We start from the raw sequence: 27,500 nt of genomic DNA, 5'->3' as shown, positions 1-27,500 counted from the left end.
TCCTTAAATTCTCCATCCTCAAAGGGAGGGGGGGGGGGCATAACTGACCCCATAACTGTTAAGTGATGACCTAAGCCTAACTGATAACAGCTTCATAACAGCCACATCCGTACCCACCCAAATATGAGTTTTTGTGGGTCAGTAGGCCGGATTCTAAACATGTTTATGTATTTGAACTGCAAACCGAAGCCATAGAATAATCCTGAATCACCTGTTGGAAAAATGTAGTAGACTGCAGCAAAGTTCTACGACCCAAACACTCATGCAAAGACACACACACACATGCACACACACACACACACACACACACACACACACACACACACACACACACACACACACACACACACACTCATGCAAACACACACACACACACACACACACACTCATGCAAACACACACACCACACACACCACACACACACACACACACACACACTCACACACACACACACACACACACACACACACTCATGCAAAGTAGAGCAAGGCGATACAACCTTCCCCCGATAGAAAACAAATAAAGTAGAGCAAGGCGATACAACCTTCCCCTGATAGAACAAGGCAGTAAAGTAGAGCAAGGTGGAACTCAAATGGCCAACCTGAGACCTCCAATATTAAGCAGACACAGAAGGAAGGACACACTAACACACAGTCACCGCTAATCACACACTAACACACACTATCACACTATCACACACTAACACACACTCACCGCTAATTCCACACTAAGACACACTATCACTGCACTAACACACACTAACACACACTAACACACTATCACTGCACTAACACACACTCACCGCTAATCACACACTAACACACACTATCACACTAACACACACTCACCGCTAATCACACACTAACACACACTCACCGCTAATCACACACTAACACACACTAACACACACTCACCGCTAATCACACACTAACACACACTCACCGCTAATCACACACTAACACACACTCACTGCTAATCACACACTAACACACACTAACACACTATCACTGCACTAACACACACTAAGACACTAACACACACTAACACACTATCACACACTAACACACTATCACTGCACTAACACACACTAACACAACGCTAACACACACTAACACACACTCACCGCTAATCACACACTAACACACACTAACACACTATCACTGCACTAACACACACTAACACACACTCACCGCACTAACACACACAAAGGCACTAACACACACTCACAACACTATCACACACTAACACACTATCACACTATCACTGCACTAACATACACTAAGACACTCACAACACTAACACACACTCACAACACTAACACACTAACACACACTCACCGCACTAACACACACTAAGGTAATATCACAACACTAACACACACTAACACACACTATCACTGCACTAACACACACTAACACACACTCACCGCACTAACACACACTAACACACACTCACTGCACTAACACACACTAACACACACTAACACACTATCACTGCACTAACACACACTAACACACACTCACAACACTAACACACACTCACAACACTAACACACACTAACACACACTCACAACACTATCACACACTAACACACACTAACACATACTTAGACACTCACAACACTAACACACACTATCACACACTAACACACTATCACTGCATTAACACACACTAACACACACTCACCGCACTATCACACACTAACACACTCACAACACTAACACACACTATCACACACTAACACACACTCACCGCACTAACACACACAAAGGCACTAACACACACTCACAACACTATCACACACTAACACACTATCACTGCACTAACATACACTAAGACACTCACAACACTAACACACTATCACTGCACTAACACACACTATCACACACTAACACACACTAACACACACTATCACACACTAACACACACTATCACACACTAAGACACTCACAACACTAACACACACTCACCGCACTAACACACACTAACACACACTAAGACACTCACAACACTAACACACTATCACTGCACTAACACACACTAACACACACTCACAACACTAACACACACTATCACACTATCACTGCACTAACACACACTAACACACACAACACTAACACAACAGGAAGATCTCCACCATACTCTTCTGGACATGCAGCTGTGTGAGTGTCTCTAAAGCTTTCAACTGTAAGGAAATCCACAATGCACAGTAGCTGTAAGGAAAGGCTAATGCACAGTAGCCGTGAGGCAAGGCTAATGCAGGCTAATGCAGGCTCTTTTGCAGGAGTTTTGTAAGAGATTCATGCGTAGGCCTCCACAAAGCAGAAGGTTTAATTTAGCCCACTCTGCCCCCCCCCCCCCTCGTCTCTATTCCTTTGTCAATCCGCCCTTCACTCCTCTCTTTCTTCCGTGCCTTTCTCCTGTCCTAGCCCCTCCCTCTGATAGAACCATGAGGGAAACGAGGAGGGAATGCAAGGATGGAGAAATCCAGGACAGATATCCGTGAGAAATGAGACGTGCAGCTCATGAAACATCCCCTTTAAGAGAGGCAGCTCACTCACACATCCCCTTTAAGAGACGTTTTTCTTACTGATTGCACAGCAGCATCACATCTGGCTGACACATTTAGTTCCATTATATTACTACCCTTCGATTCTGAATTGAATTAGGCCTACTTTAATTAGACCTACTTTATGTTGAAATTAGGCCTACTTTAGTGCACACAATGTTGACCTGTAGGCCTACTTTATGTTGAAGCCATACAAGCACACACACACGCACACACACACGCACACACACACACGTACCAAAATCACACACACACACACTCACACACCAAACACAAACACACACCAAACACACACCATACACACACACACACACACACACCCACACACACACCTACTCACACACACACACACTCACACACACACATGTTTTTAAACATGTACAGAAACAACATTTTAAGTGTCAGTTGATACATTTGCTGCTTGGACAAGCAAAGATGACAAAATTAAAATTGAGCAGAAGATACACACACACACACAGTCACACGCACACACACACACACACACACACCCACGTCCAGTGATGATATTGTAATGGTTTTCTCAATTCTCGTGAAGCAAGAAAGATGTTGAACCATTTAAGGAGATATGGTGTTACAATAGTGTGTTGTGTGTCGTTGTAGATGACAAATTGCAGTTTGCACATTTCCTGGAGAATGCTGGATCCCTAAAATGATGATTTCTGCATTTTGCACTTTCTCTGTGTTTTTATTTACTTATTTATTTAAATCCCCTCCATCTCATTTTGCATGTGACAAATTGATCTTGTAGTGCCGTGTTTTGAGTCAGTTAACCCTCCCACCCCTCTCTCTCTCTCTCTCTCCCTCTCTCCTTCTCTCTCTCTCTCTCCTTTAAGTCAGTTAGCATATACAGTAGATCCTATGAAGTTGGAAAAATGGCTGCGATGTCACTAACTAGACGATATTTCAGCACTGTTTACATGGACAGCATCTCTTTACGTGGACAGCGTCTGTTTATGTGGACAGCGTCTGTTTATATGTTTACTGTTTATGTGGACAGCGTCTGTTTACATGTTTACTGTTTACGTGGACAGCGTCTGGTGAGTGCTTCTTGGGAGCAGAACACACGCGTTTGCATCGCACGCTTGTTTAGGAAACATGCGTAAAATAGAACAAAAACGCTTGTAGAATCCCTCATAGAGAACACTCGTGTAGAATCCCTCATAGAGAACACTCGTGAGTACTAAGGTTCCTCGCTATAATAATAATAATAATAATAATAAAACTTTATTTATATAGCACCTTTCATGCAAAAGAATGCAGCTCAAAGTGCTTTACAGCAAATACATAATATGCACAAAGAAATGACATGCACATAAAAATAGACATCAAAGAAACATAACTCAGATATAGTGCAAAAAAAATTAAATAATAATTATAATTCAAATTATAAAATTGAATACATAAAATGCATAGCACGAGATAGAAAATAAAACTGCAGAGATATATTTAATCTAACCCCTATAAGGAGGCGGGGCTCAGACTGAGCAGAGCCCTGTGGCAGAGCTGATTGGAGGTGCTGTGTTCTAATGAATCTTGTCATTTAGTTGTAATGGGTATTGGCGTAGTCATGGATCTTCATAATGCAACACCGCGACGCAACATTGAGCTTTATTAACACGGATGGCAAAATGGCAGATGTTGTTACCATGGTGATATAGTCGTCTGTGAGGTTTAACTGGCAGTGCTGTCTCATGTTCTAAAATTACTCATCCGAGCCCAAGAGAGAGAGGGATGGAGAGAGAGAGGGGTGGAGAGAGAGAGGTGGAGAGAGATAGAGAGAGGTGGAGAGGGGTGGAGAGAGAGAGAGAGGGAGAGTGAGAGAGATAGAGAGAGGTGGAGAGAGAGAGAGAGAGAGGTGGAGAGAGAGATAGAGAGAGGGGTGGAGAGAGGTGGAGAGAGATAGAGAGGGGTGGAGAGAGAGATAGAGAGGGAGAGGGAGAGAGATTGAGAGAGGTGGAGAGAGAGAGAGAGGTGGAGAGAGAGAGAGAGAGAGATAGAGAGAGAGAGAGGTGGAGAGAGAGAGAGAGGTGGAGAGAGAGAGGTGAAGAGACAGAGAGAGAGAGGTGGAGAGAGGGAGAGGGAGGGAGAGCAAAAGAGAGAGAAAGAGAGAGAGCTGCTGGCCTACACCTCTACAATGTTCAGCCTCTGACGTGTGTGTGAGGAACATGTGTTTGAGGAACGTGTGTTTGAGGAACGTGTGTGTGAGGAACGTGTGTGAGGAACATGTGTGTGAGGAACGTGTGTGTGAGCCTCTCCCCCACATCCACATGTGGCTCTGGCAGGGTGTTTTACTCTGATTAACTTGTTCTTGAGGAATGCATGGCATCAACATGTGGTTCCGGTAGCTTGTCTGACCCCTTTAGAAGGTTAAGAAAAGGTTCTTTAGTCTCTCACAGATGTGTATATGTGGTTCCGGTAGCTTGTCTGACACCTTTAGAAGGATAAGAACAGGTTCTTTAGTCTCTCACAGATGTGTATATGTGGTTCCGGTAGCTTGTCTGACCCCTGTAGAAGGTTAAGAACAGGTGCTTTATTCTCTCACAGATGTGTATATGTGGTTCCGGTAGCTTGTCTGACCCTTTTAGAAGGTGAAGAACATGTTCCTTAGCCTCTCAGGCAGGAGTGTGTGTGTGTGTGTCTGTGTGTGTCTGTGTGTGTGTGTGTGTGTGTGTGTGTGTGTGTGTGTGTGTGCAGGAGTGCTAATCCAGCAGGAAGCGGATAAGGGCTGACATCCCAGATGAGAGTCAGGCTGGGAGGGAAATGGCGGCCGGTATTTCTCAGCCGTGGAGATTGTGTGTGTGTGTGTATGTGTGTACGTGTGTGTGTGTGTGTGTGTGTGTACACTGTCTAAGAGTGTGTGTATGTGAGTGTGTGTGTGTGTGTGTGTGTGTGTGTACACTGTCTAAGAGTGTGTGTGTGTGAGTGTGTGTGTGTGTGTGTGTGTGTGTGTGTGTGTGTACACTGTCTAAGAGTGTGTGTGTGTGTGTGTGTGTGAGTGTGTGTGTGTGTGTGTGTGTGTGTACACTGTCTAAGCAGCCTGACACCACAAGGCCTGTGTGTGTGTGTGTGTGTGTACACTGTCTAAGCAGCCTGACCCCACAAGGCCTGTGTATGTGTGTGTGTGTAGCTCAGTGTGTGTAGATCATGGGTTATGAATCTGGATGAGGTTTATGATTAGATAGTGAAATGTCTGCTCTTCTGTATGATCACAGCTTTGGAAGTATCTGCTTCAGGACAGTAAGACGAGTGTTTGTGAAAGTTAATCATAGTCTACTCTATACTTGCCTAAGGTTTACGATACGGTTTGGTTAATAAGATCCTGGAAGGGTAATCTGAGGCCTAAGCCAGCAGACATTCACAGCCAGGAGGAGTACTGTTACAGTTCTGTATCACACTCAGAACACTGTTACAGTTCTATATCACACACTCAGAACACTGTTACAGTTCTGTATCACACTCAGAACACTCTTACAGTTCTATATCACACACTCAGAACACTGTTACAGTTCTATATCACACACTCAGAACACTGTTACAGTTCTATATCACACTCAGAACACTGTTACAGTTCTATATCACACTCAGAACACTGTTACAGTTCTATATCACACACTCAGAACACTGTTACAGTTCTATATCGCACTCAGAACACTGTTACAGTTCTATATCACACACTCAGAACACTGTTACAGTTCTATATCACACTCAGAACACTGTTACAGTTCTATATCACACTCAGAACACTGTTACAGTTCTATATCACACTCAGAACACTGTTACAGTTATATATCACACACTCAGAACACTGTTACAGTTCTATATCACACACTCAGAACACTGTTACAGTTCTATATCACACACCGAACACTGTTACAGTTCTATATCACACTTAGAAGACTGTTACAGTTCTATATCACACTTAGAACACTGTTACAGGTCTATATCACACTCAGAGCACTGTTACAGTTCTATATCACACTCAGAACACTGTTACAGTTCTATATCACACTTAGAACACTGTTACAGTTCTATATCACACTTAGAACACTGTTACAGGTCTATATCACACTCAGAGCACTGTTACAGTTCTATATCACACTCAGAAAACTGTTACAGTTCTATATCACACTCAGAACACTGTTACAGTTCTATATCACACTCAGAACACTGTTACAGTTCTATATCACACACTCAGAACACTGTTACAGTTCTATATCACACACTCAGAACACTGTTAAAGTTCTATATCACACTCTCAGAACACTGTTACAGTTCTTTATCATTCACTCAGAACACTGTTACAGTTCTATATCACACACTCAGAACACTGTTAAAGTTCTATATCACACTCTCAGAACACTGTTACAGTTCTATATCACACACTCAGAACACTGTTACAGTTCTATATCACACACTCAGAACACTGTTAGAGTTCTATATCACACACTCAGAACACTGTTACAGTTCTATATCACACTCAGAACACTGTTACAGTTCTATATCACACACTCAGAACACTGTTAGAGTTCTATATCACACACTCAGAGCACTGTTACAGTTCTATATCACACACTCAGAGCGCTGTTACAGTTCTATATCACACACTCAGAGCGCTGTTACAGTTCTATATCACACACTCAGAGCGCTGTTACAGTTCTATATCACACACTCAGAGCACAGTTCTATATTCAGAGTACTGTGTGTGTGTGAGTGAATACCTCTGTAGAAATACACACACCAGCCTGATGTTCTCTCTCTCTCTCTCTCGCTCTCTCTCTCTCTCTCTGATGGTGAGCATCAGAGAGATTTAGGATGGAGAGAAACGGTCTGATTTGTCCTTGCCCTGAAAAAGATGAAAAAATGGAAATAAAAAATAAAACATTTCAGAGTGTCATTGTTGCCATCTGATTTGTCAACTGTAAGAGGGAGGGGGCCTGGCACTGACCCTGTGTGTGTGTGTGTGTGTGTGTGTGTGTGTGTGTGTGTGTGTGTGTGTGTGTGTGTGTGTGATGTGTCTGTGTGTGTGTGTGTGTGTGGTGTGTGTGTGTGTGTGTGTGTGAGTGTGTGTGTGTGTGTGTGTGTCTGTGTGTGTGTGTATGTGTGTGTGTGTGTGTGTGGTGTGTGTGTGTGTGTGTGTGAGTGTGTGTGTGTGTGTGTGTGTCTGTGTGTGTGTGTGTATGTGTGTGTGTGACTGTGTTGGGTATGTATGTGTGTGTGTGTGTGACTGTGTTGGATATGTGTGTGTGTGACTGTGTTGGGTATGTGTGTGTGTGACTGTGTTGGGTATGTGTGTGTGTGTGACTGTGTTGGGTATGTGTGTGTGTGACTGTGTTGAGTATGTGTGTGTGTGACTGTGTTGGGTATATGTGTGTGTGTGTGTGTGTGTGTGACGGTGTTGGGTATGTGTGTGTGTGTGACTGTGTTGGATATGTGTGTGTGTGACTGTGTTGGGTATATGTGTGTGTGTGACTGTGTTGGGTATGTGTGTGTGTGTGTGTGACTGTGTTGGGTATATGTGTGTGTGTGTGTGACTGTGTTGGGTATATGTGTGTGTGTGTGACTGTGTTGGGTATGTGTGTGTGTGACTGTGTTGGGTATATGTGTGTGTGTGACTGTGTTGGGTATATGTGTGTGTGTGACTGTGTTGGGTATATGTGTGTGTGACTGTGTTGGGTATGTGTGTGTGTGACTGTGTTGGGTATATGTGTGTGTGTGACTGTGTTGGGTGTGTGTGTGTGTGTGTGTGTGTGTGTGACTGTGTTGGGTATATGTGTGTGTGTGTGTGTGTGTGTGTGTGTGTGTGTTGAGCTGCTGCTGGTGAAACTGCTGTTCCTGTGGAGAGCTGAGAGTGGAGCCACTGGTGCACAGAGCGGGTAAAGGGTTGGACTTGTGACCTCTGACCTCTGGTGACCTCTGCCCTTTGGTGGGGTTGCAGGCATCCTCAAAGGTGTTCCTGGGGTGTGGAATCCGGACGGTCATGTCATACATGAACAGCAGAGGCGTCAGGCCTGGAACAGCTGCTGCAGAGAACAACCCAAAGCCACAGCAGTGGGAGAGGAGATGGAGAGAGAGAGGGACAGAGAGAGATGGAGAGAGAGAGAGGGAGAGAGAGAGATTAAGAGAGAGAAGGGGGGAGGAGAGGAGAGGAGAAAAGAGAGAGGAGAGGAGAGGAGAGGAGAGGAGAAAAGAGAGAGGAGAGGAGAAGCTGAGTCACCTTCTGTGAGGTTGTGTCCTCACTGCACAGCAACTTCTGGGAGTCTCTGCACTCACTGGATAAGAGGCCACACACACACACACACTCACACACACACACACACACACACACACACACACACACACACACACACACACACACACACACACTCACACTCTCTCTCACACACACACACACACACACACACACACACACACTCACACACACACACACACACACACACACACTCACACACACACGCACACGCACACGCACACACACACGCACACGCACACACACACACATGCACACACACACAAACTGTAGCTTGTTTGTCCATTCAAAGTAGGCATAACATATGAATGTGTGTTTATGTGTGTGTGTGTGTGTGTGTGTATGTGTGACCGCATTGTCAACCTCATTTCTAGTAATGTTAAGGGAGTATTCCCCCCCAATGTGTCAATTTACAAACACTCCCGTATAATGCCAGATTGGTTTAACAGCTCTGATGATGTGTTCTGCAACATCCCTAACACCCGTGATGTTGTTTTCTTGGACAAGGTTAAAAGGGAGGTAGTAGTCCTTGAGGTAGCCTGTATCTATGACCTCTATATGGACATAGCCTTCCTTGACAAGTTGACCAAATACCAGCCCATTGTTGCTAAGATGAGAGACCTAGGCCATGCATGTAAGATGGTAGTATTGATATTTGGAAGCCTGGGGCATGTCCATAAGCTTTCGGTCAGTGGGCTACGACTGGCAGGACTTAGTAAGAGACAATCTAAACAACTAGCAAAGTTCTGCTCTGTATCAGCTGCTATAGGTAGTCTTGCTGTTTGGCGTAGGAGATGTTTCTTGTACCCATGAGTCACTAAGCTGTATTCAACCTCTGAGAAATGTTTGAATCCTTTCTGTACAGAATATGATTGGTGGATTCAAATAAATAATTGAAATGTGTATGTGCATGTGCATGTGTATGTGTATGTATGTTTATGTCTGTGTGTGTGTGTTTATGTGTGTGTGTATGTTTATGTGTGTGTGTTTGTTTGTGTTTATGTGTTTATGTGTGTGTGTGTGTGTGTGTGTGTGTTTATGTGTGGTTGTGTGTGTGTGTATCTCAGAGGTGTGTGTGGTGCCTCAGGCCTCTCTGCTGCCTTCAGCAGGACTCTGCCATGTTAGCAGGAAACATCAATTAGCATCAAGACGGGCTACGCTATAGTGTGCTATCAAAGGCAGAATATATTATTCTCTTGGATGTAAAGTCATTAATTTATCGTAGAAACATGCATCTCCCATGTTCCTTTCATAAGCCGGGACAGGAAGGGAGTGATGGTGTGTGTGTGTGTGTGTGTGTGTGTGTGTGTGTGTGTGTTTGTGTGTGTGTGTGTGCACTGCACAGTTCCACTGGTAAGCAGAGACAGGGTTTCTTTTGAAGAGTTCTTAGACTACAGACAGCAGGCTAATCCTGTCATGCCTTACCCGACTTCATTAAGAGGGAGAGGGAGAGAGAAATGGTGTGTGTGTGTGTGTGTGTGTGTATTTGTGTAAGTGTGTGTGTGTGTGAGTGTGTCTTTTTGTAAGTCTGTGTGTGTGTGTAAATGTTTGTGTGTGTGTGTGTATCTCTGTGTGCGTGCTAACCCAGCTTTAATAAGATACAGGGAGGGTGTGTGTCTGTGTGTGTGTGTGAGTGAGCAGATTTACATATGAAAACGCATAAATGTGTGTGAAGAAGCAGAAGTGTTTGTTTATTTATTTGTTTGTTTGTGTGTTTGTTCGTTTCTGAGGTGTTGGCTGCTGCCTTGTAGGCTATGACGTCAGCTGTCCGAATGATAGATCGGCCCGGAATCACTTCACTCTCTCTCTCCCTCGCGTGTCCTCTCCCTTTCTCACCTGTCCTTCTCTCTCCTTTCTCCTCTCCTCCCTCCACTCTCTCTCTTCCTCTCTTGTCCTCTCCCTTTCCCACCTCTCCTTCTCTCTCTCTATCTCCCTCTTCCTCTCTCTCTTCCCTCAAACCCTAACCCATTTTTCAGTCCTAATACTAACCCTAGTAATACTAATGCTAATTAATGCTATGCCTTAACCTTAAAGCTACCCCCACCCAATGCTAACTCTAATACTACGCTAATTGACCATTACCTTAACCGTAATGCTACCCTCACCCCAATGCTAACTCTAATACTATGATAATTGACCATTACCTTAACCGTAATGCTACCCTCACCCCAATGCTAACTCTAATACTACGCTAATTGACCATTACCTTAACCATAATGCTACCCTCACCCCAATGCTAACTCTAATACTACGCTAATTGACCATTACCTTAACCATAATGCTACCCTCACCCCAATGCTAACTCTAATACTACGCTAATTGACCATTACCTTAACTTTAATGCTACCATCCCCTCCCCTAGACCCCAGACTCAGATGTCAGACTTTGGGGTCATGAGGCCCACACACGTCAGACTTGAGGCCCACACATGTCAGACTTGAGGCCCACACATCAGACTTGAGGCCCACACATCAGACTTGAGGCCCACACATGTCAGACTTGAGGCCCACACATGTCAGACTTGAGGCCCACACATGTCAGACTTGAGGCCCACACATCAGACTTGAGGCCCACACATGTCAGACTTGAGGCCCACACATCAGACTTGAGGCCCACACATCAGACTTGAGGCCCACACATGTCAGACTTGAGGCCCACACATCAGACTTGAGGCCCACACATGTCAGACTTTGGGGTCTTGAGGCCCACACATGTCAGACTTTGGGGACTTGAGGCCCAGTCATGTCAGATGTGTTCAGTGGGCGTCGGCCTTAATCCACTTCATCTTTATTCTCTCGCTTCTTTATTGGTGGACTTTCTGACTGATGTTGGTAACATCTAGCATAAACAGTGTGTGTACTGTGTGTGTATATAAATAGATGTGCGTGTGTGTCTGTGTGTGTGTATATGAATAGATGTGTGCGACTGTCTGTTGTGTGTGTATATGAATAGATGTGTGTGTGTGTGTGTGTGTTGTGTGGCGTGTGTATATGCATGTGTGCATGTGTGTGTGTGTTGTGTGTGTGCATGTGTCTATAGCCCAGCATGATGACCTGGCCATGAGCAGCTGTCTCAGGCACGAGTGCGTCTCAGACATGGAGCACACAAACTATTCATATGTAACTGGGAGCATGGGCTGTGTGTGTGTGTGTGTGTGTGTGTGTGTGTGTGTTTGTGAAAGAGAGTGTGTGTGGTGAGCAAGGGCTAATTGAGCTGAATAAATCAGACTCTGACTCATGTGGGAGTCTTAGTGAGAATAAGACCTCTTCAGTGTCTCTGCAGTCTCCACTCCCTGTGTCTCTCCTGCCGTGTGTGTGTGTGTGTGTGTGTGTGTGTGTGTGTCTGTGTCTCTCCTGCTGTGTGTGTGTGTGTGTGTCTCTCCTGCAGTGTGTGTGTGTGTCTCCTGCAGTGTGTGTGTGTGTGTGTGTGTGTGTGTGTGTGTGTGTGTGTGTGTGTGTGTGTCTCCTGCTGTGTGCCCACATTAGTGCTGGGTGTTCATGTGTGTGAAACAGTCACTCCAGACATGGAAGGGTTGTCTATGAGTGAAGATAACAGGTTTGTACTGTCTGCTGTCTAATGTCAGTGTTGGCTAATGTCAGTGTTGTCTAGTCTAATGTCAGTGTTGGCTAATGTCAGTGTTGTCTATTCTAATGTCAGTGTTGTCTAATGTCAGTGTTGTCTTATGTCAGTGTTGTCTAATGTCAGTGTTGTCTAATGTCAGTGTTGTCTATTCTAATGTCAGTGTTGTCTAATGTCAGTGTTGTCTAATGTCAGTGTTGTCTAATCTAATGTCAGTGTTGTCTAATGTCAGTGTTGACTATTCTAATGTCAGTGTTGTCTAATGTCAGTGTTGTCTAATCTAATGTCAGTGTTGTTTGATGACCTACGTGTACATATGTGTGTGTGTGTGTGTCCAAACTGAATAAGCACATCCAGAGTCTGTGTGTGTGTGTGTGTGTGTGTGTGTATCTGCATTAAATGGGGACTGGTTTAAAAGGTTTGGTGTGCAGTAGACTACAGTAGGACTTTTACATTGCAAGGGTGGCCTGTGTCCCTGACATCTATCAAGAGACAGAGAGGCCTGTGGGAAAGAGACAGAGAGGCCTGTGGGAAAGAGACCAGCAGAGATCAGTAACGGGGGACCAGAAAGGAACCCTGCCTCACAGATGGTTTGTGTTAAGGAACCCTACTTCATAGATGGTTTGTGTTAAGGAACCCTACTTCATAGATGGTTTGTGTTAAGGAACCCTACTTCATAGCTGGTTTGTGTTAAAGAACCGTGGTTATGTGTGTGTGTGTGTCTCCTGCTGTTATGTGTGAGAGAGGATGGGTTATGTGTGTGTGTGTGTGTCTCCTGCTGTTATGTGTGTGAGAGGATGGGTTATGTGTGTGAGAGAGGACGGGTTATGTGTGTGTGTGTGTGTGTGTGTGTGTGTGTGTGTGTGTGTGTGTGTGTGTGTCTCCTGCTGTTATGTGTGTGAGAGGATGGGTTATGTGTGTGTGTGTGTGTGTCGCCTGCTGTTATGTGTGAGAGAGGATGGGTTATGTGTGTGAGAGAGGACGGGTTATGTGTGTGTGTGGGTGTGTGTGTGTGTGTGTGTGTCTCCTGCTGTTATGTGTGTGAGAGGATGGGTTATGTGTGTGTGTGTGTGTGTCGCCTGCTGTTATGTGTGTGAGAGGATGGGTTATGTGTGTGTGTGTCGCCTGCTGTTATGTGTGAGAGAGGATGGGTTATGTGTGTGAGAGAGGATGGGTTATGTGTGTGTGTGTGTGTGTGTGTGTGTGTGTCTCCTGCTGTTATGTGTGTGAGAGGATGGGTTATGTGTGTGAGAGAGGATGGGTTATGTGTGTGTGTGTGTGTGTGTGTGTGTGTGTGTCTCCTGCTGTTATGTGTGTGAGAGGATGGGTTATGTGTGTGTGTGTGTGTGTCGCCTGCTGTTGTGTGTGAGAGAGGATGGGTTATGTGTGTGAGAGAGGATGGGTTATGTGTGTGTGTGTGTGTGTGTGTGTGTGTGTGTGTCTCCTGCTGTTATGTGTGTGAGAGGATGGGTTATGTGTGTGAGAGAGGATGGGTTATGTGTGTGTGTGTGTGGTGTGTGCGTGTGTGTGTGTGTGTGTGTCTCCTGCTGTTATGTGTGTGAGAGGATGGGTTATGTGTGTGAGAGAGGATGGGTTACGTGTGTGAGAGAAGATGGGTTATGTGTGTGTGTGTGTGTGTGTGTGTGTGTGTGTGTGTGTGTCTCCTGCTGTTATGTGTGTGAGAGGATGGGTTATGTGTGTGAGAGAGGATGGGTTATGTGTGTGTGTGTGTGGTGTGTGTGTCTCCTGCTGTTATGTGTGTGAGAGGATGGGTTATGTGTGTGAGAGAGGATGGGTTATGTGTGTGTGTGTGTGGTGTGTGTGTGTCTAATGCTGTTATGTGTGTGAGAGTCTCGTAACCTTGGCAGCTTTGGCGCATGATGTAGTCATCAGCACTTACGCCAGGTGATGTCCCCTCTATATCACTGATGAACTTAATATGTGCCTTTAACATGTGTGTGTGTGTGTGTGTGTGTGTGTGTGTGTGTGTGTGTGTGTGTGTGTGTGTATGTCTGTGCCGATGAACTCTGAGTTAAGGGGTGACATTAATGTATGTGTGTGTGTGCTGATGAACCCTGTGTTAAGGGGTGACATTAATGTGTGTGTGTGTGTGTGTGTGTGTGTGTGTGTGTGTGTGTGTGTGTGTGTGTGTGTGTGTGTGTTCTGACTTACAGCAGGGTTAAGTCCCTGGGCTGGAGTGATTGGGTCTGTGTGGGCTGGAGTCCAATACCTAAGTGAAGTGCAGTCACCCCAGCACTGAGGCCTGTGTGTGTGTGTGTGTGTGGGTGTGTGTGTGTGTGTGTGTGTGTGTGTGTGTGTGTGTGTGTGTGTGTGTGTGTGTGTGTGTGTGTGTGTGTGCGTGGGTGTGTGCGTGGGTGTGTGTGAGAGAGAGTGAGAGAGACACTTCATCATCCCTGCAGAGATCAATAAGGACAGGACATCAGAGAAAAAGGCATCCAGCAAGGCCATCTTGCCCCCCCCCCCTCTCCACACAGACACGCTCCCATATATATGCATATGATCCAAAAATGAAAGGGCAGCGTGCCAAAGATCTCATTGAGTGCATGTGTGTGTGTGCGAGAGAGAGTGTGTATATATCTGTGTGTGTGTGTGTGTGTGTGTATTCCAAGGTGTTTTGATACTGTTTTTGGTCAGTGTGTGTGTGTATCCCTGTGCGGTGCTCTTATTGTGCCTGACCTTCAGGCTTGTGTGTGTTCTGCTTGCCCTGGTGTTGCTGTAATTAAAGACGTTCTCTGTGTGTGTGTGTGTGAGTGCGTGTGAGTGTATGTGTGAGTGTGTGTGTGTGTGTGTGTGTGTGTGTGTGTATGTGTGTGTGTGTGTTCTGCTTGCCCTGGTGTTGCTGTAATTAAAGACGTTCTCTGTGTGTGTGTGTGTGCGTGTGAGTGTATGTGTGAGTGTGTGTGTGTGTGTGTGTGAGTGTGTGTGTGTGTGTGTTCTGCTTGCCAGGGTGTTCCTGTAATTAAAGACGTTCTCTGTGGTTCTGTGATTCCGAGAGCCAATCTTGTATCCCTGTGTGAGTCACTGAGGTCGGCTCTAGTGCACCCCTCTCTCTCTCTCTGTGTGAGTGTGTGTGTGTGTGTGCGTGTGTGTGTGTGTGTGTGCGTGTGTGTGCGTGTGTGTGTGCGCGTGCGTGCGTATCCCTGTGAGATTTACTGAAGCTGGTTCTGCACACAAACCCGACTCGCCTCTGTGTGAGTGTGTGTGTGTGATATTGTGTGTGTTTGTGTATGTGTGTGTGTGTGTGTGTGATAGCATGTGTGTGTATCAGTGTGATGTGTGTGTGTGTGTATGTGTGACAGTGTGCTGTGTGTGTGAGACAGTGTGTTTTGTGTGTGTGGATGTGTGACAGCGTGATGTGTGTGTCTGTTTATGACGTGATGCTCTGTAAGATGGGGCTGTGTATCATACCACAGCACCATTTGTGTGAAGCAGTGTGTGTGTGTGTGTGTGTGTGTGTGTGTGTGTGTGTGTGTGTGTGTGTGTGTGTGTGTGTGTGTGTGTGTGTGTGTGTGACTACAGCATACGGTTGCTTTTCTTAGAATCTGCTTTCCTTCCTCCTCTATCACACACCCTCTTTTTCTCTCCTCATCTCTCTCGCACTCTCTCTCTCTCTCTCTTTCCCTCTCACTCTCTCCTCCTCTCTCTCTCTCTCTCACACACACACATACACACACACACACACACAGTCTCTCTTGCTCTCCTTCTCGTTGTCACACAGCATCTCCATCCTCTCACTCTCTCTTTCTGTCACACACACAAACACACACACACACAGCATCTCCATCTTCTCACTCTCTCTTTCTGTCACACAGACACACACACACACACACACACACACACACACACACACACACACACACACACACACACACACACACACACACACACAGCATCTCCACTCACTCTCTTTCTGTCACACACACACACACACACACAGCATCTCTCTCTGTTAGCTATTTCTGCTACGTGTGGCTGCTGTGACAGCTCTGTGCCTGTATCTCTGACAGAAGCACATGTAATGTCATACACTGACACTTGGTACACACACACACACTAACACACACACACACACACAGTGTCAGGTTCCATGTTGTTAGTGTCAGACACACAATATGTGTCTGAGTGTGTGTGTGTGTGTGTGTGTGTAATGCATTTGGATCCATATAGTTGAAGATGTGTCCAAGGGCTCACACACACACACACACACACACACACACACACACACACACACACACACACACACACACACACACACACACACAGACACACACACACACACTGAATGGCTGTATCTTTCATAAAGAACTGTATATCTCCAGACAGGATTGTGGACATTATATATCTAACATCCTACAGTGTCAATTCATATCAATTGTTTTGTTCTCCTTCTGCAGTGCAGGCATGTTTTCTGATACAAATACCATCAGACGTGATATTATTATTGATTATATATAATTGATTAGAGCCCAGAGGATGAGTTCATGCTGGAAGTGAGCTGCTTCATCCTTAGAGGAAGCCTGTTGAACAAAGCTCTGAAAAATCAGTCTTCTGGTCACACATGTCAGTGTCCTGTGTTCTGATTGGGCAGTTTGGGTCATAAGCTGGTCACACATGTCAGTGTCCTGTGTTCTGATTGGGCAGTTTGGGTCATAAGCTGGTCACTAGGGGTCTCAAGGAAATGCCCACGTTTGGAGGCACTGGGTTTCCCCCACGTTTGGAGGTGAAGGTGCTGGGTTTGGAGATGGAGACGCTGGGTTTACCCCACGTTTGGAGGTGAAGGTGCTGGGTTTGGAGGTGGAGACGCTGGGTTTACCCCACGTTTGGAGGTGAAGGTGCTGGGTTTGGAGGTGGAGACGCTGGGTTTACCCCACGTTTGGAGGTGAAGGCGCTGGGTTTGGAGGCGCTGGGTTTACCCCACGTTTGGAGGTGAAGGCGCTGGGTTTACCCGTGGGATTTGTTGTGCTGCTGTTACTGCTAACTGCTAACTGAGTCACATGTTTGAATCATATCTGAGCAATGAATGCATCTGGTAAGCGAGTATCCTTGTGTGTATTTATTTAGAATTGTGGACTTTAACAAATAAGGGTATAAAAGAATATGTGTGTGTGTGTGTGTGTGGGTGTATGACTGTGTGTGTGTGTGTGTGTCTGAGCGGCTTTGCGCGAGCTAGTCCCTGGGGTCTAGTGGGGATTGGATCTGGAGAAGTAAAGTGTAAAGTGAAGTGTGAGTGTGTGTGAGTGTGTGTGTGTGTGTGTGTGTGTGTGTGAGAGCTGAGTAATGAGGTGATGTCCTTCTGATGAGATGCTGACACATAGGTCCTGACCCACTTCATTCACGCCTCCCTCCCTCTCTCTTTGCCCTCTCTCTCCCTCCTCTCTCTCTCTCTCCCTCCTCTCTCTCTCCCTCCCTCCTCTCTATCTTTGTCCTCTCTCTTTTCATCTCTCTCCCTCCCCATCCCCTCCCTCCTCTCTCTCTCTCCTTCCTCTCTCTCTCTCTCTCCCTCCTCTCTCTCTCTCTCCCTCCCTCCTCTCTATCTTTGTCATCTCCCTCCTCTCCCTCTCCTCTCTCTTTGCCCTCTCTCTCCTCTCTCTCTCTCTCCCTCCTCTCTCTCTCTCCCTCTCTCTCTCCCTTCTCTCCCTCCTCTCTCTCTTTGTCCTCTCTCTTTTGATCTCTCTACCTCCCCATCCCCTCCCTTTCCTCTTTCTCTCTATCTCTCTCTCTCTTCTCTCTCTTCTCTCTCTCTGGTATTCATTCCAGAGTGGTGATGGACAGATGGGGAACTTGATTGATCATCTAAAGAGAAACTGAACTGAGCTCCATCTATCATAACTATAATATATAACTAATAATATCACAGAATCACTCTAGTTATCATAACTATAATATCACAGAATCACAATTTATATCTATAACTCTGGCAAAAATATGACACAGTTTTCACAGCTGTTGAATTCCGCCCTGACCTGATCTACCATAAGGTTCTGGAATGGATGAGGCCTCTTGATGCTTGAGAATCAGAGCTACATGTTGCGAGATGTGTGTCTTTCGTGAGGTTGTAATCTGATTACATGTGTTGTAATCTGATTTCGTGAGGTTGTAATCTGATAACATGTGTTGTAATCTGATAACATGTGTTGTAAATTCTTGTAATATGATTTTGTGAGGTTGTAATTTAATTATTTGTGTTGTAATCCAATTATATGTGTTGTAATCTGATTTTGTGAGGTTGTAATCTGATTATATGTGTTGTAACTACTGGTTCAGTCATGAGTCTGGTGGCGCTGAAGTGCAGCTCCACCTCTTCTCACATACTCCATGAAAGAGTGGAGATGTTTATCTAATTACACGTGTGCTCCAAGGCACAATGAGTTCAACTCTTCAGAAGTCCAAATGCCTACCTGTAATCAATCACATACATGTATTGCCTTACTTTATGCTGTGAAGCGCCTTCCCTGTAGACTTGGCCCACAGAGCTTGGAGAAAGGCGTTTGGTGTTCATGTATGGTAGTTGGATTAAGCATCTGTAAGTATGGTAGTTGGATTAAGCATCTGTAAATATGGTAGTTGGATTAAGCATCTGTATGATAGTGATGGATTAGGCATCTGTAGGTATTGAAGTAGTGTGTGTGTGTGTGTGTGTGTGTCTGTGTGTGTGCACGTGTGTGTGTGTGTGTGTGTGTGTGTGTGTGTGTGTGTGTGTGTGTGTGTGTGTGTGTGTGTGTGTGTGTGTGTGTGTGTGTGTGTGTGTGTGTGTGTGAGTGAGACCCACACACAGTCTGAGCTCTGCCAGCACCTTCTGTCAAGGAAACCACTACCAAGGTCTTTGGGCATCACCAAAAAGGGGCCTCTGTGTGAGTGTGTCTGTGTGTCTGTGTGTCTGTGTGTCTGTGTGTCTGTGTCTGTGTGTCTGTGTCTGTGTCTGTGTGTCTCTGTGTCTGTGTGCCTGTGTGTCTGTGTGTCTGTGTGTGTGTGTCTCTGTGTCTGTGTGTGTGTCTGTGTGTGTGCGTGTGTGTGTGTTTGTGCCTGTGTGTGTGTGTTTGTGCCTGTGTGTGTGTGTTTGTGCCTGTGTCTGTGGGTGAATATGAGTGTGTGTGTGAGTGTGTGTGTGTGTGCCTGTGTCTGTGTCTGTGTGTGTGTGTGTGTGTGTGTGTGTGTGGTATAATAAAGTGTGAGCGAGCACCCTATATCCCTCTGTGAACCCACTCAATCTCACCTCTGTACAGTAATCCTTCCACATTAGCCTTTGGCTCCGCTGGCTCTGCCCAAGGACAATACAGATTACGGAGATCCCTTGATGAAGCTGTTCCCACTCAGAATCAATACTTTTCCTTTCCCATCCAGAAGTAGCGATAGCGTCCTGGTGTTCAGATCAATCCTGCCGTCTCCATGGCAGCGCTAATATGTTTAGGGTTTCTGGGTTAACATCCCATCAGGAAGTGGAGTGTTGGAGAGGTGGGAGGCAGGGGCGTGTTTATGAGCTGTTTAACCTGAGTGGACCAGTATGACCTCAGTGACCCCAGTGACCTCTCTGACCCCAGTGACCTCTCTGACCCCAGGGATATCCTTCATTCAGCCCTGACTAACACACGCTCCAACACACGTTTCAGTGCTCATCCCTCATAGGGGGTGCTATTCCGTTGGGCCTTGTATGCCGTATGTTCTGATTCATTCGGTTTGCGTTATAATCCCTGATTGGTTAACTGGATCTGTGCTCTGATCACTGATTGGTTAACAGGGTCTGTGTTCTGAACTCTGATTGGTTAACTTTGTCTGTCTTCTGATCCTTGATTGGTTAACTGTGCCTGTGTTCTAATCCATCGTAGATGTGTGTTGTGGTTAGTTAGATGTGTGTTGTGTTAGATGTGTGTTGTGTTAGTTAGATGTGTGTTTTGTTAGTTAGATGTGTGTTAGATGTGTGTTGTGGTTGGTTAGATGTGTGTTGTGTTAGATGTGGGTTGTGTTAGTTAGATGTGTGTTGTGGTTAGTTAGATGTGTGTTGTGTTAGATGTGTGTTGTGTTAGTTAGATGTGTGTTGTGGTTAGTTAAATGTGTGTTAGATGTGTATTGTGTTAGTTAGATGTGTGTTGTGTTAGATGTGTGTTAGATGTGTGTTGTGTTAGATGTGTGTTGTGGTTAGATGTGTGTTAGATAGATGTGTGTTGTGGTTAGTTAGATGTGTGTTGTGGTTTGTTAGATGTGTGTTGTGGTTAGTTAGATGTGTGTTGTGGTAGATGTGTGTTGTGGTAGATGTGTGTTGTGGTAGTTAGATGTGTGTTAGATAGATGTGTGTTGTGTTAGTTAGATGTGTGTTAGATAGATGTGTGTTAGATGTGTGTTGTGTTAGTTAGATGTGTGTTGTGTGTTAGTTAGATGTGTGTTGTGGTAGATGTGTGTTGTGGTTAGTTAGATGTGTGTTGTGGTAGATGTGTGTTGTGTTAGTTAGATGTGTGTTAGATGTGTGTTGTGGTTAGTTAGATGTTTGTTGTGTGTTAGTTAGATGTGTGTTGTGGTAGATGTGTGTTGTGTTAGATGTGTGTTGTGTTAGCTAGATGTGTGTTAGATGTGTGTTAGATGTGTGTTGTGGTAGATGTGTGTTGTGTTAAATGTGTGTTGTGTTAGCTAGATGTGTGTTAGATGTGTGTTAGATGTGTGTTGTGGTAGTTAGATGTGTGTTGTGTTAGTTAGATGTGTGTTTGTGTTAGATGTGTGTTGTGTTAGATGTGTGTTGTGGTAGTTAGATGTGTGTTGTGGTTAGTTAGATGTGTGTTAGATGTGTGTTGTGGTAGTTAGATGTGTGTTGTGGTAGTTAGATGTGTGTTGTGGTTAGTTAGATGTGTGTTCGATGTGTGTTGTGTTAGTTAGATGTGTGTTGTGTTAGTTAGATGTTAGTTAGATGTGTGTTGTGTTAGATGTGTGTTGTGGTTAGTTAGATGTGTGTTTGTGTGTTCTGAGTATTCCAGAGGCCCTGGCGCTGTGTGACTAAGAGCATAGATGTGTGTAAGATGTGTGTTGTGGTTAGTTAGATGTTAGTTAGATGTGTGTTGTGGTTAGTTAAATGTGTGTTAGTTAGATGTGTGTTGTGTTAGATGTGTGTTGTGTTAGTTAGATGTGTGTTGTGTTAGTAAGATGTGTGTTGTGGTTAGTTAGATGTGTGTTGTGTTAGTTAATTGTGTGTTGTGTGTTCTGAGTATTCCAGAGGCCCTGGCGCTGTGTGACTAAGAGCATAGATGTGTGTAAGATGTGTGTTGTGGTTAGTTAGATGTTAGTTAGATGTGTGTTGTGGTTAGTTAAATGTGTGTTAGTTAGATGTGTGTTGTGTTAGATGTGTGTTGTGTTAGTTAGATGTGTGTTGTGTTAGTAAGATGTGTGTTGTGGTTAGTTAGATGTGTGTTGTGTTAGTTAATTGTGTGTTGTGTGTTCTGAGTATTCCAGAGGCCCTAGCGCTGTGTGACTAAGAGCATAAATCAGGGCCTAATCTCCGTCAGCCTGTTGGCGCTCAGACGAGGCCGGAGCAGTGAGGCTAGAAATGACATTTTAACTGGCATTAAGAGCCTGACCTTTCCCATTTAAGAGGCAAAACTCATTATTCCAGCGGTTCCATTGGCCAGAGTTTAGTGATTCTCAGAGCAGAGGAATGCCCCCGAGCTGTAGCCCTGCGGCCCAGAACAGCTCTACAGCTCTGTGTGTGTGTGTGTGTGTGTGTGTGTGTGTGTGTGTGTGTGTGTGTGTGTGTGTGTGTGTGTGCGTGTGTGTGTTTCTGTGAAGGTGTTTAATGTAGAGTACAGTAGAGGTTTAGCGTGTGTTGGTTAAGGGTGTGTATGTTTGTGAAGGGTGTGTATGTTTGTGAAGTGTGTGTATGTTTGTGAAGTCTGTGTTTTTGTTAAGGGTCTGTGTTTGTGAAGTGTGTGTGTTTTTGAAAGGTGTGTATGTTTGTGAAGTGTGTGTATGTTTGTGAAGTCTGTGTGTTTGTTAAGGGTCTGTGTTTGTGAAGTGTGTGTGTTTGTGAAAGGTGTGTGTGTTTGTGAAGTGTGTGTGTTTGTGAAGAGTGTGTGTTTGTGAAGTGTGTGTGTTTGTGGAGAGTGTGTATGTTTGTGAAGTGTGTGTGCTTGTTAAGGGTCTGTGTTTGTGAAGTTTGTGGAGTGTGTGTGTTTGTAGAGGTGTTTATGGTCAGAGGATGACAGGCCTGGTTAGTGTGATGGTTTGTCTCTTTCATCATTAGTGTGTAAACCTACACACCTCACACACACACACACACACCTCACAGACACACACACACACACACACACCTCACAGACACACACACACACACACACACACAGGCATGGTTAGTGTGATGGTTTGTCTCTTTCATCATTAGTGTGTAAACCTACACACCTCACACACACACACACACACACACACACACACCTCACACACACACACACACACACACACACACACACACACACACACCTCACACACACACAGGCATGGTTAGTGTGATGGTTTGTCTCTTTCATCATTAGTGTCTAAACCTACACACCTCACAGACACACACACACACACACACACACACACCTCACACACACACACACAGGCATGGTTAGTGTGATGGTTGGTCTCTTTCATCATTAGTGTGTAAACCTGATGAATGGCCAATAGTAGCGATTAGCAATGTAGAAACCCCTACACACCTCACACACACTCCTCACAGACACACACACACACACACACTCCTCACAGACACACACACATACACACACACACAAACACACTCCTCACAGACACACACACATACACACACACACACACACACACACCTCACAGTCACACACACACACACACATACACACCTCACAGACACACACACACACACACACACACACACACACACACACCTCACATACACACACACACACACACACACACCTCATAGAGACACACACACACACACACACCTCACAGACACACACACACACACACACACACCTGACAGACACACACACACACACACACCTCACAGACACACACACTATCAAGCAGGTCTGCTGTGCTGTAAGCTCGTTATACTTTTCACCTCACACACACACACCTCACAGACACAGACAGACACACACACACACACACACACACACACACACACACACACACACACACACACACACACACACACACACCTCACAGACACACACACTGTCAAGCAGGTCTGCTGTGCTGTAAGCTCATTATACTTTTCACCTCACACACACACACACACACCACACAGACACAGACACAGACACACACACACACACACACACACACACACACACACACACACACCTCACAGACACACACACTGTCAAGCAGGTCTGCTGTGCTGTAAGCTCATTATGCTTTTCACCTCACACACACACACTGTAAGCTCATATTGCTTTTCACCGTTTTCACAGATCACTTCCCACCAAGTTCCCCACATACGGAACAGCAGTCAATTATGAAACATCAAACACACGGACAGTCCAACTGCTATACCAATCTGCCATTAGCAGAGGGAGTCATGATGATGGCTATGATGTTGCCTTGGGAGACATGATGATGGCTATGATGTTGCCGTGGGAGACATGATGATGGTTATGATGTTGCCGTGGGAGACATGATGATGGTTATGATGTTGGTGTGGGAGTCATGATGATGGCTATGATGTTGATGTGTTGCCGTGGGACACATGATGATGGCTATGATGTTGCCGTGGGAGACATGATGATGGTTATGATGTTGATGTGTTGCCGTGGGACACATGATGATGGATATGATGTTGCCGTGTTGCCGTGGGAGACATGATGATGGTTATGATGTTGGTGTGTTGCCGTGGGACACATGATGATGGCTACGATGTTGGTCTGTTGCCGTGGGAGACATGATGATGGTTATGATGTTGGTGTGTTGCCGTGGGACAATTGATGATGGTTATGATGTTGGTGTGTTGCCGTGGGACAAACGATGATGGTTATGATGTTGGTGTGTTGCCGTGGGACACATGATGATGGTTACGATGTTGGTGTGTTGCCGTGGGACACACGATGATGGTTATGATGTTGGTGTGTTGCCGTGGGACACATGATGATGGTTATGATGTTGGTGTGTTGCCGTGGGACACATGATGATGGATATGATGTTGGTGTGTTGCCGTGGGAGACATGATGATGGTTATGATGTTGGTGTGTTGCCGTGGGACACACAATGATGGTTATGATGTTGGTGTGTTGCCGTGGGACACATGATGATGGTTTTGATGTTGGTGTGTTGCCGTGGGACACGTGATGATGGTTATGATGTTGGTGTGTTGCCGTGGGACACATGATGATGGTTACGATGTTGCCGTGGGACACATAATGATGGTTATGATGTTGGTGTGTTGCCGTGGGAGACACGATGATGGTTATTATGTTGGTGTGTTGCCGTGGGACACATGATGATAGCTATGATGTTGGTGTGATCAAGAGGATCCTGTATGCAACACTGTGTGTGTGCAGCAGGGTGTGTGTGTGTATGCTTCTCTCTGCAGCTCGATGTGTGTGTATGTGTGTGTGCAACAGGGTGTGTGTGTGTTAACCTTCTCCTGATAGTGTGTTTGTCTCTTCTCTCTGCAGCTCGATGTGTGTCTGTGTGTGTGTGAGTGTGTGTGTGTTCTCTCTGCAGCTCGGTGTGTGTGCAGTGGGGAGTGTTCTCCATGTGCGTGTGTGTGTGTGTGTGTTATCCCTCTCCTGATAGTGTGTTTGTCTCTTCTCTCTGCAGTGTGGGTGTGTGTGTGTGTGTCTGTGTGTGTGCAACAGGGTGTGTGTGTGTGTTAACCCTCTCCTAATGGTGTGTGTGTGTGTGTGTGTTCTCTCTGCAGCTCGGTGTGTGTGCAGTGGGGAGTGTTCTCCATGTGTTTGTGTGTGTGTGTGTGTGTTAACCCTCTCCTAATGGTGTGTGTGTGTGTGTGTTCTCTCTGCAGCTCGTGTGTGTGCAGTGGGGAGTGTTCTCCGTGTGTGTGTGTGTGTGTGTGTGTGTGTGTGTGTGTGTGTTAACCCTCTCCTAATGTGTGTGTGTGTGTTCTCTCTGCAGCTCGGTGTGTGTGCAGTGGGGACTGTTCTCCATGTGCCTCCACGCGTGGCTGCTGCTGACTGTGCTGCACCTGGTGGTGGATCTGTCCATCTGTTCCCCGCTGGGCCAGGGGTCCTCCCTGAGACTGGGCCCAGCCCCGGGGCCTGGCGGTCGGGCTCGCGCTCCGCCGATCTGGGCCCTGCAAGGGGTGGGGGGGCCGTACTGGAGGACTCTGGGAAACCTGCGCCGGAGCCCCCCCCCCTCCTCCTCGCACCCTGCCGTCCGCTCGCCAGCGGGAGACAAGGGGACCCACGGAGGAGGCCCCGAGCTGCGGTTGGCACGGCGACGGCGGGCAGTGCAGCCAGGTCGCAGGTGGGGGGCAGGCGGTGCTGAGCCGTCGCCCCTGGACTCGCTGGCGTTCTTGGAGGGGGGGCGCAGGGCAGGGGGGCGCCCCCGCCGGCAGCTGCAGCTGGACGAGGACCCCGGGGAGCACACCACCACCGTCTCCGGCTTCATCGACTGGGGGCCCACTGGTGTCGACGAGGTTCCGGAGGAGGAGGGGCGTGCCCGAAACGGGGTGACAGTCACACGGCAATCTGTCACCACGACGACCCCCGCCCCGACAACCACCACCACAACACAGAGCCCCAAGAGGACGCGCACGGAACACACCACCACACACACACCCCGCCGGCTAAGCACAACGTCCGCCAGCTCCGTACGCACTGCCCGGCCACCAAAGCACGACACGCCAGGTAACACACACACACACATACACCACACCTCACACACACACATACACTACACACACACCTCACACACACACACCTCACACACCCACACACCGCACACACACACAGACACCTCACAGAACACACACCACCACACACAATCTGCTGCTTTGGCTCGAGTCTCTGGGCTTTGATGTTGTCTCTGCTTTGACAGCTCAGATCCTCTGATTTCTAAAGTCTGTAGACCTTATGATGATGGGTTAGGGGAGTAGACCTTATGAAGGTGCTTTTACTGTGTGTAGACCTTATGAAGGTGCTTATAATGTGTGTAGGCCTTATGAAGGTGCTTATATTGTGTGTAGACCTTATGATGGTGTTTCTAGACCTTATGATGGTGCTTCTAGACCTTATGATGGTGTTTCTAGACCTTATGATGGTGCTTCTAGACCTTATGATGGTGTTTCTAGACCTTATGATGGTGTTTCTAGACCTTATGATGGTGCTTCTACTGTGTGTAGACCTTATGAAGGTGCTTATAATGTGTAGACCTTATGATGGTGCTTTTACTGTGTGTGGACCTTATGATGGTGTTTCTAGACCTTATGATGATGGGTTAGGGGAGTAGACCTTATGAAGGTGTTTCTACTGTGTGTAGGCCTTATGAAGGTGTTCTTCCTGTGTGTAGACCTTATGATGATGTTTCTAATGTGTGTAGACCTTATGAAGGTGTTCTTCCGGTGTGTAGACCTTATGATGATGTTTCTACTGTGTGTAGACCTTATGATGATGGGTTAGAGGAGTAGACCTTATGATGATGTTTCTACTGTGTGTAGACCTTATGAAGGTGTTCTTCCGGTGTGTAGACCTTTATGAAGGTGTTTCTACTGTGTGTAGACCTTATGAAGGTGGGTTAGGTGAGTAGACTTTATGATGGCGCTTCTACTGTGTGTAGACCTTATGAAGGTGGGTTAGGGGAGTAGACCTTATGATGGCGCTTCTACTGTGTGTAGACCTTATGAAGGCGCTTATTGTGACCATAGTAACAGCAAGTCAGCCCAGTGAGGGATAAGGAGGGTCAGTTGGAGTCTCTGTTCACTCATTTCCAGACTGCTACCTCTGAGGAGACAGCCATCTGTCACGCCAGTGTGCCTTTTTGTGTGTGTGTATGTGTGTGTGTGTGTGTGTGTGTATGTGTGGAGGGGTGTATGTGCCAGTGTGTGTGTGCATGTGTCTGTGCCAGTCTGTGTGTGTGTGTGCCAAAGGGTTGGCAGGGAACACTGATTGC

General features: G+C 46.1%; 1 protein-coding gene across 1 annotated transcript in view; it reads left to right on the top strand.

The window, feature by feature from the left end:
- The window catches only part of ajap1 (adherens junctions associated protein 1), a 65,285-nt gene that overhangs the window by 18,902 nt on the left and 18,883 nt on the right, over positions 1–27,500 (top strand). Inside the window, exon 2 of the mRNA XM_031566845.2 lies at positions 25,506–26,239. Coding sequence (XP_031422705.1) covers positions 25,506–26,239 — 734 coding nt within the window. The remainder of the gene's footprint in view (positions 1–25,505; positions 26,240–27,500) is intronic.

Source organism: Clupea harengus, chromosome 4 (assembly GCF_900700415.2).
Source record: "Clupea harengus chromosome 4, Ch_v2.0.2, whole genome shotgun sequence".
Taxonomy (NCBI): domain Eukaryota; kingdom Metazoa; phylum Chordata; class Actinopteri; order Clupeiformes; family Clupeidae; genus Clupea; species Clupea harengus.
This window is presented reverse-complemented; position numbering and strand designations above follow the sequence as displayed.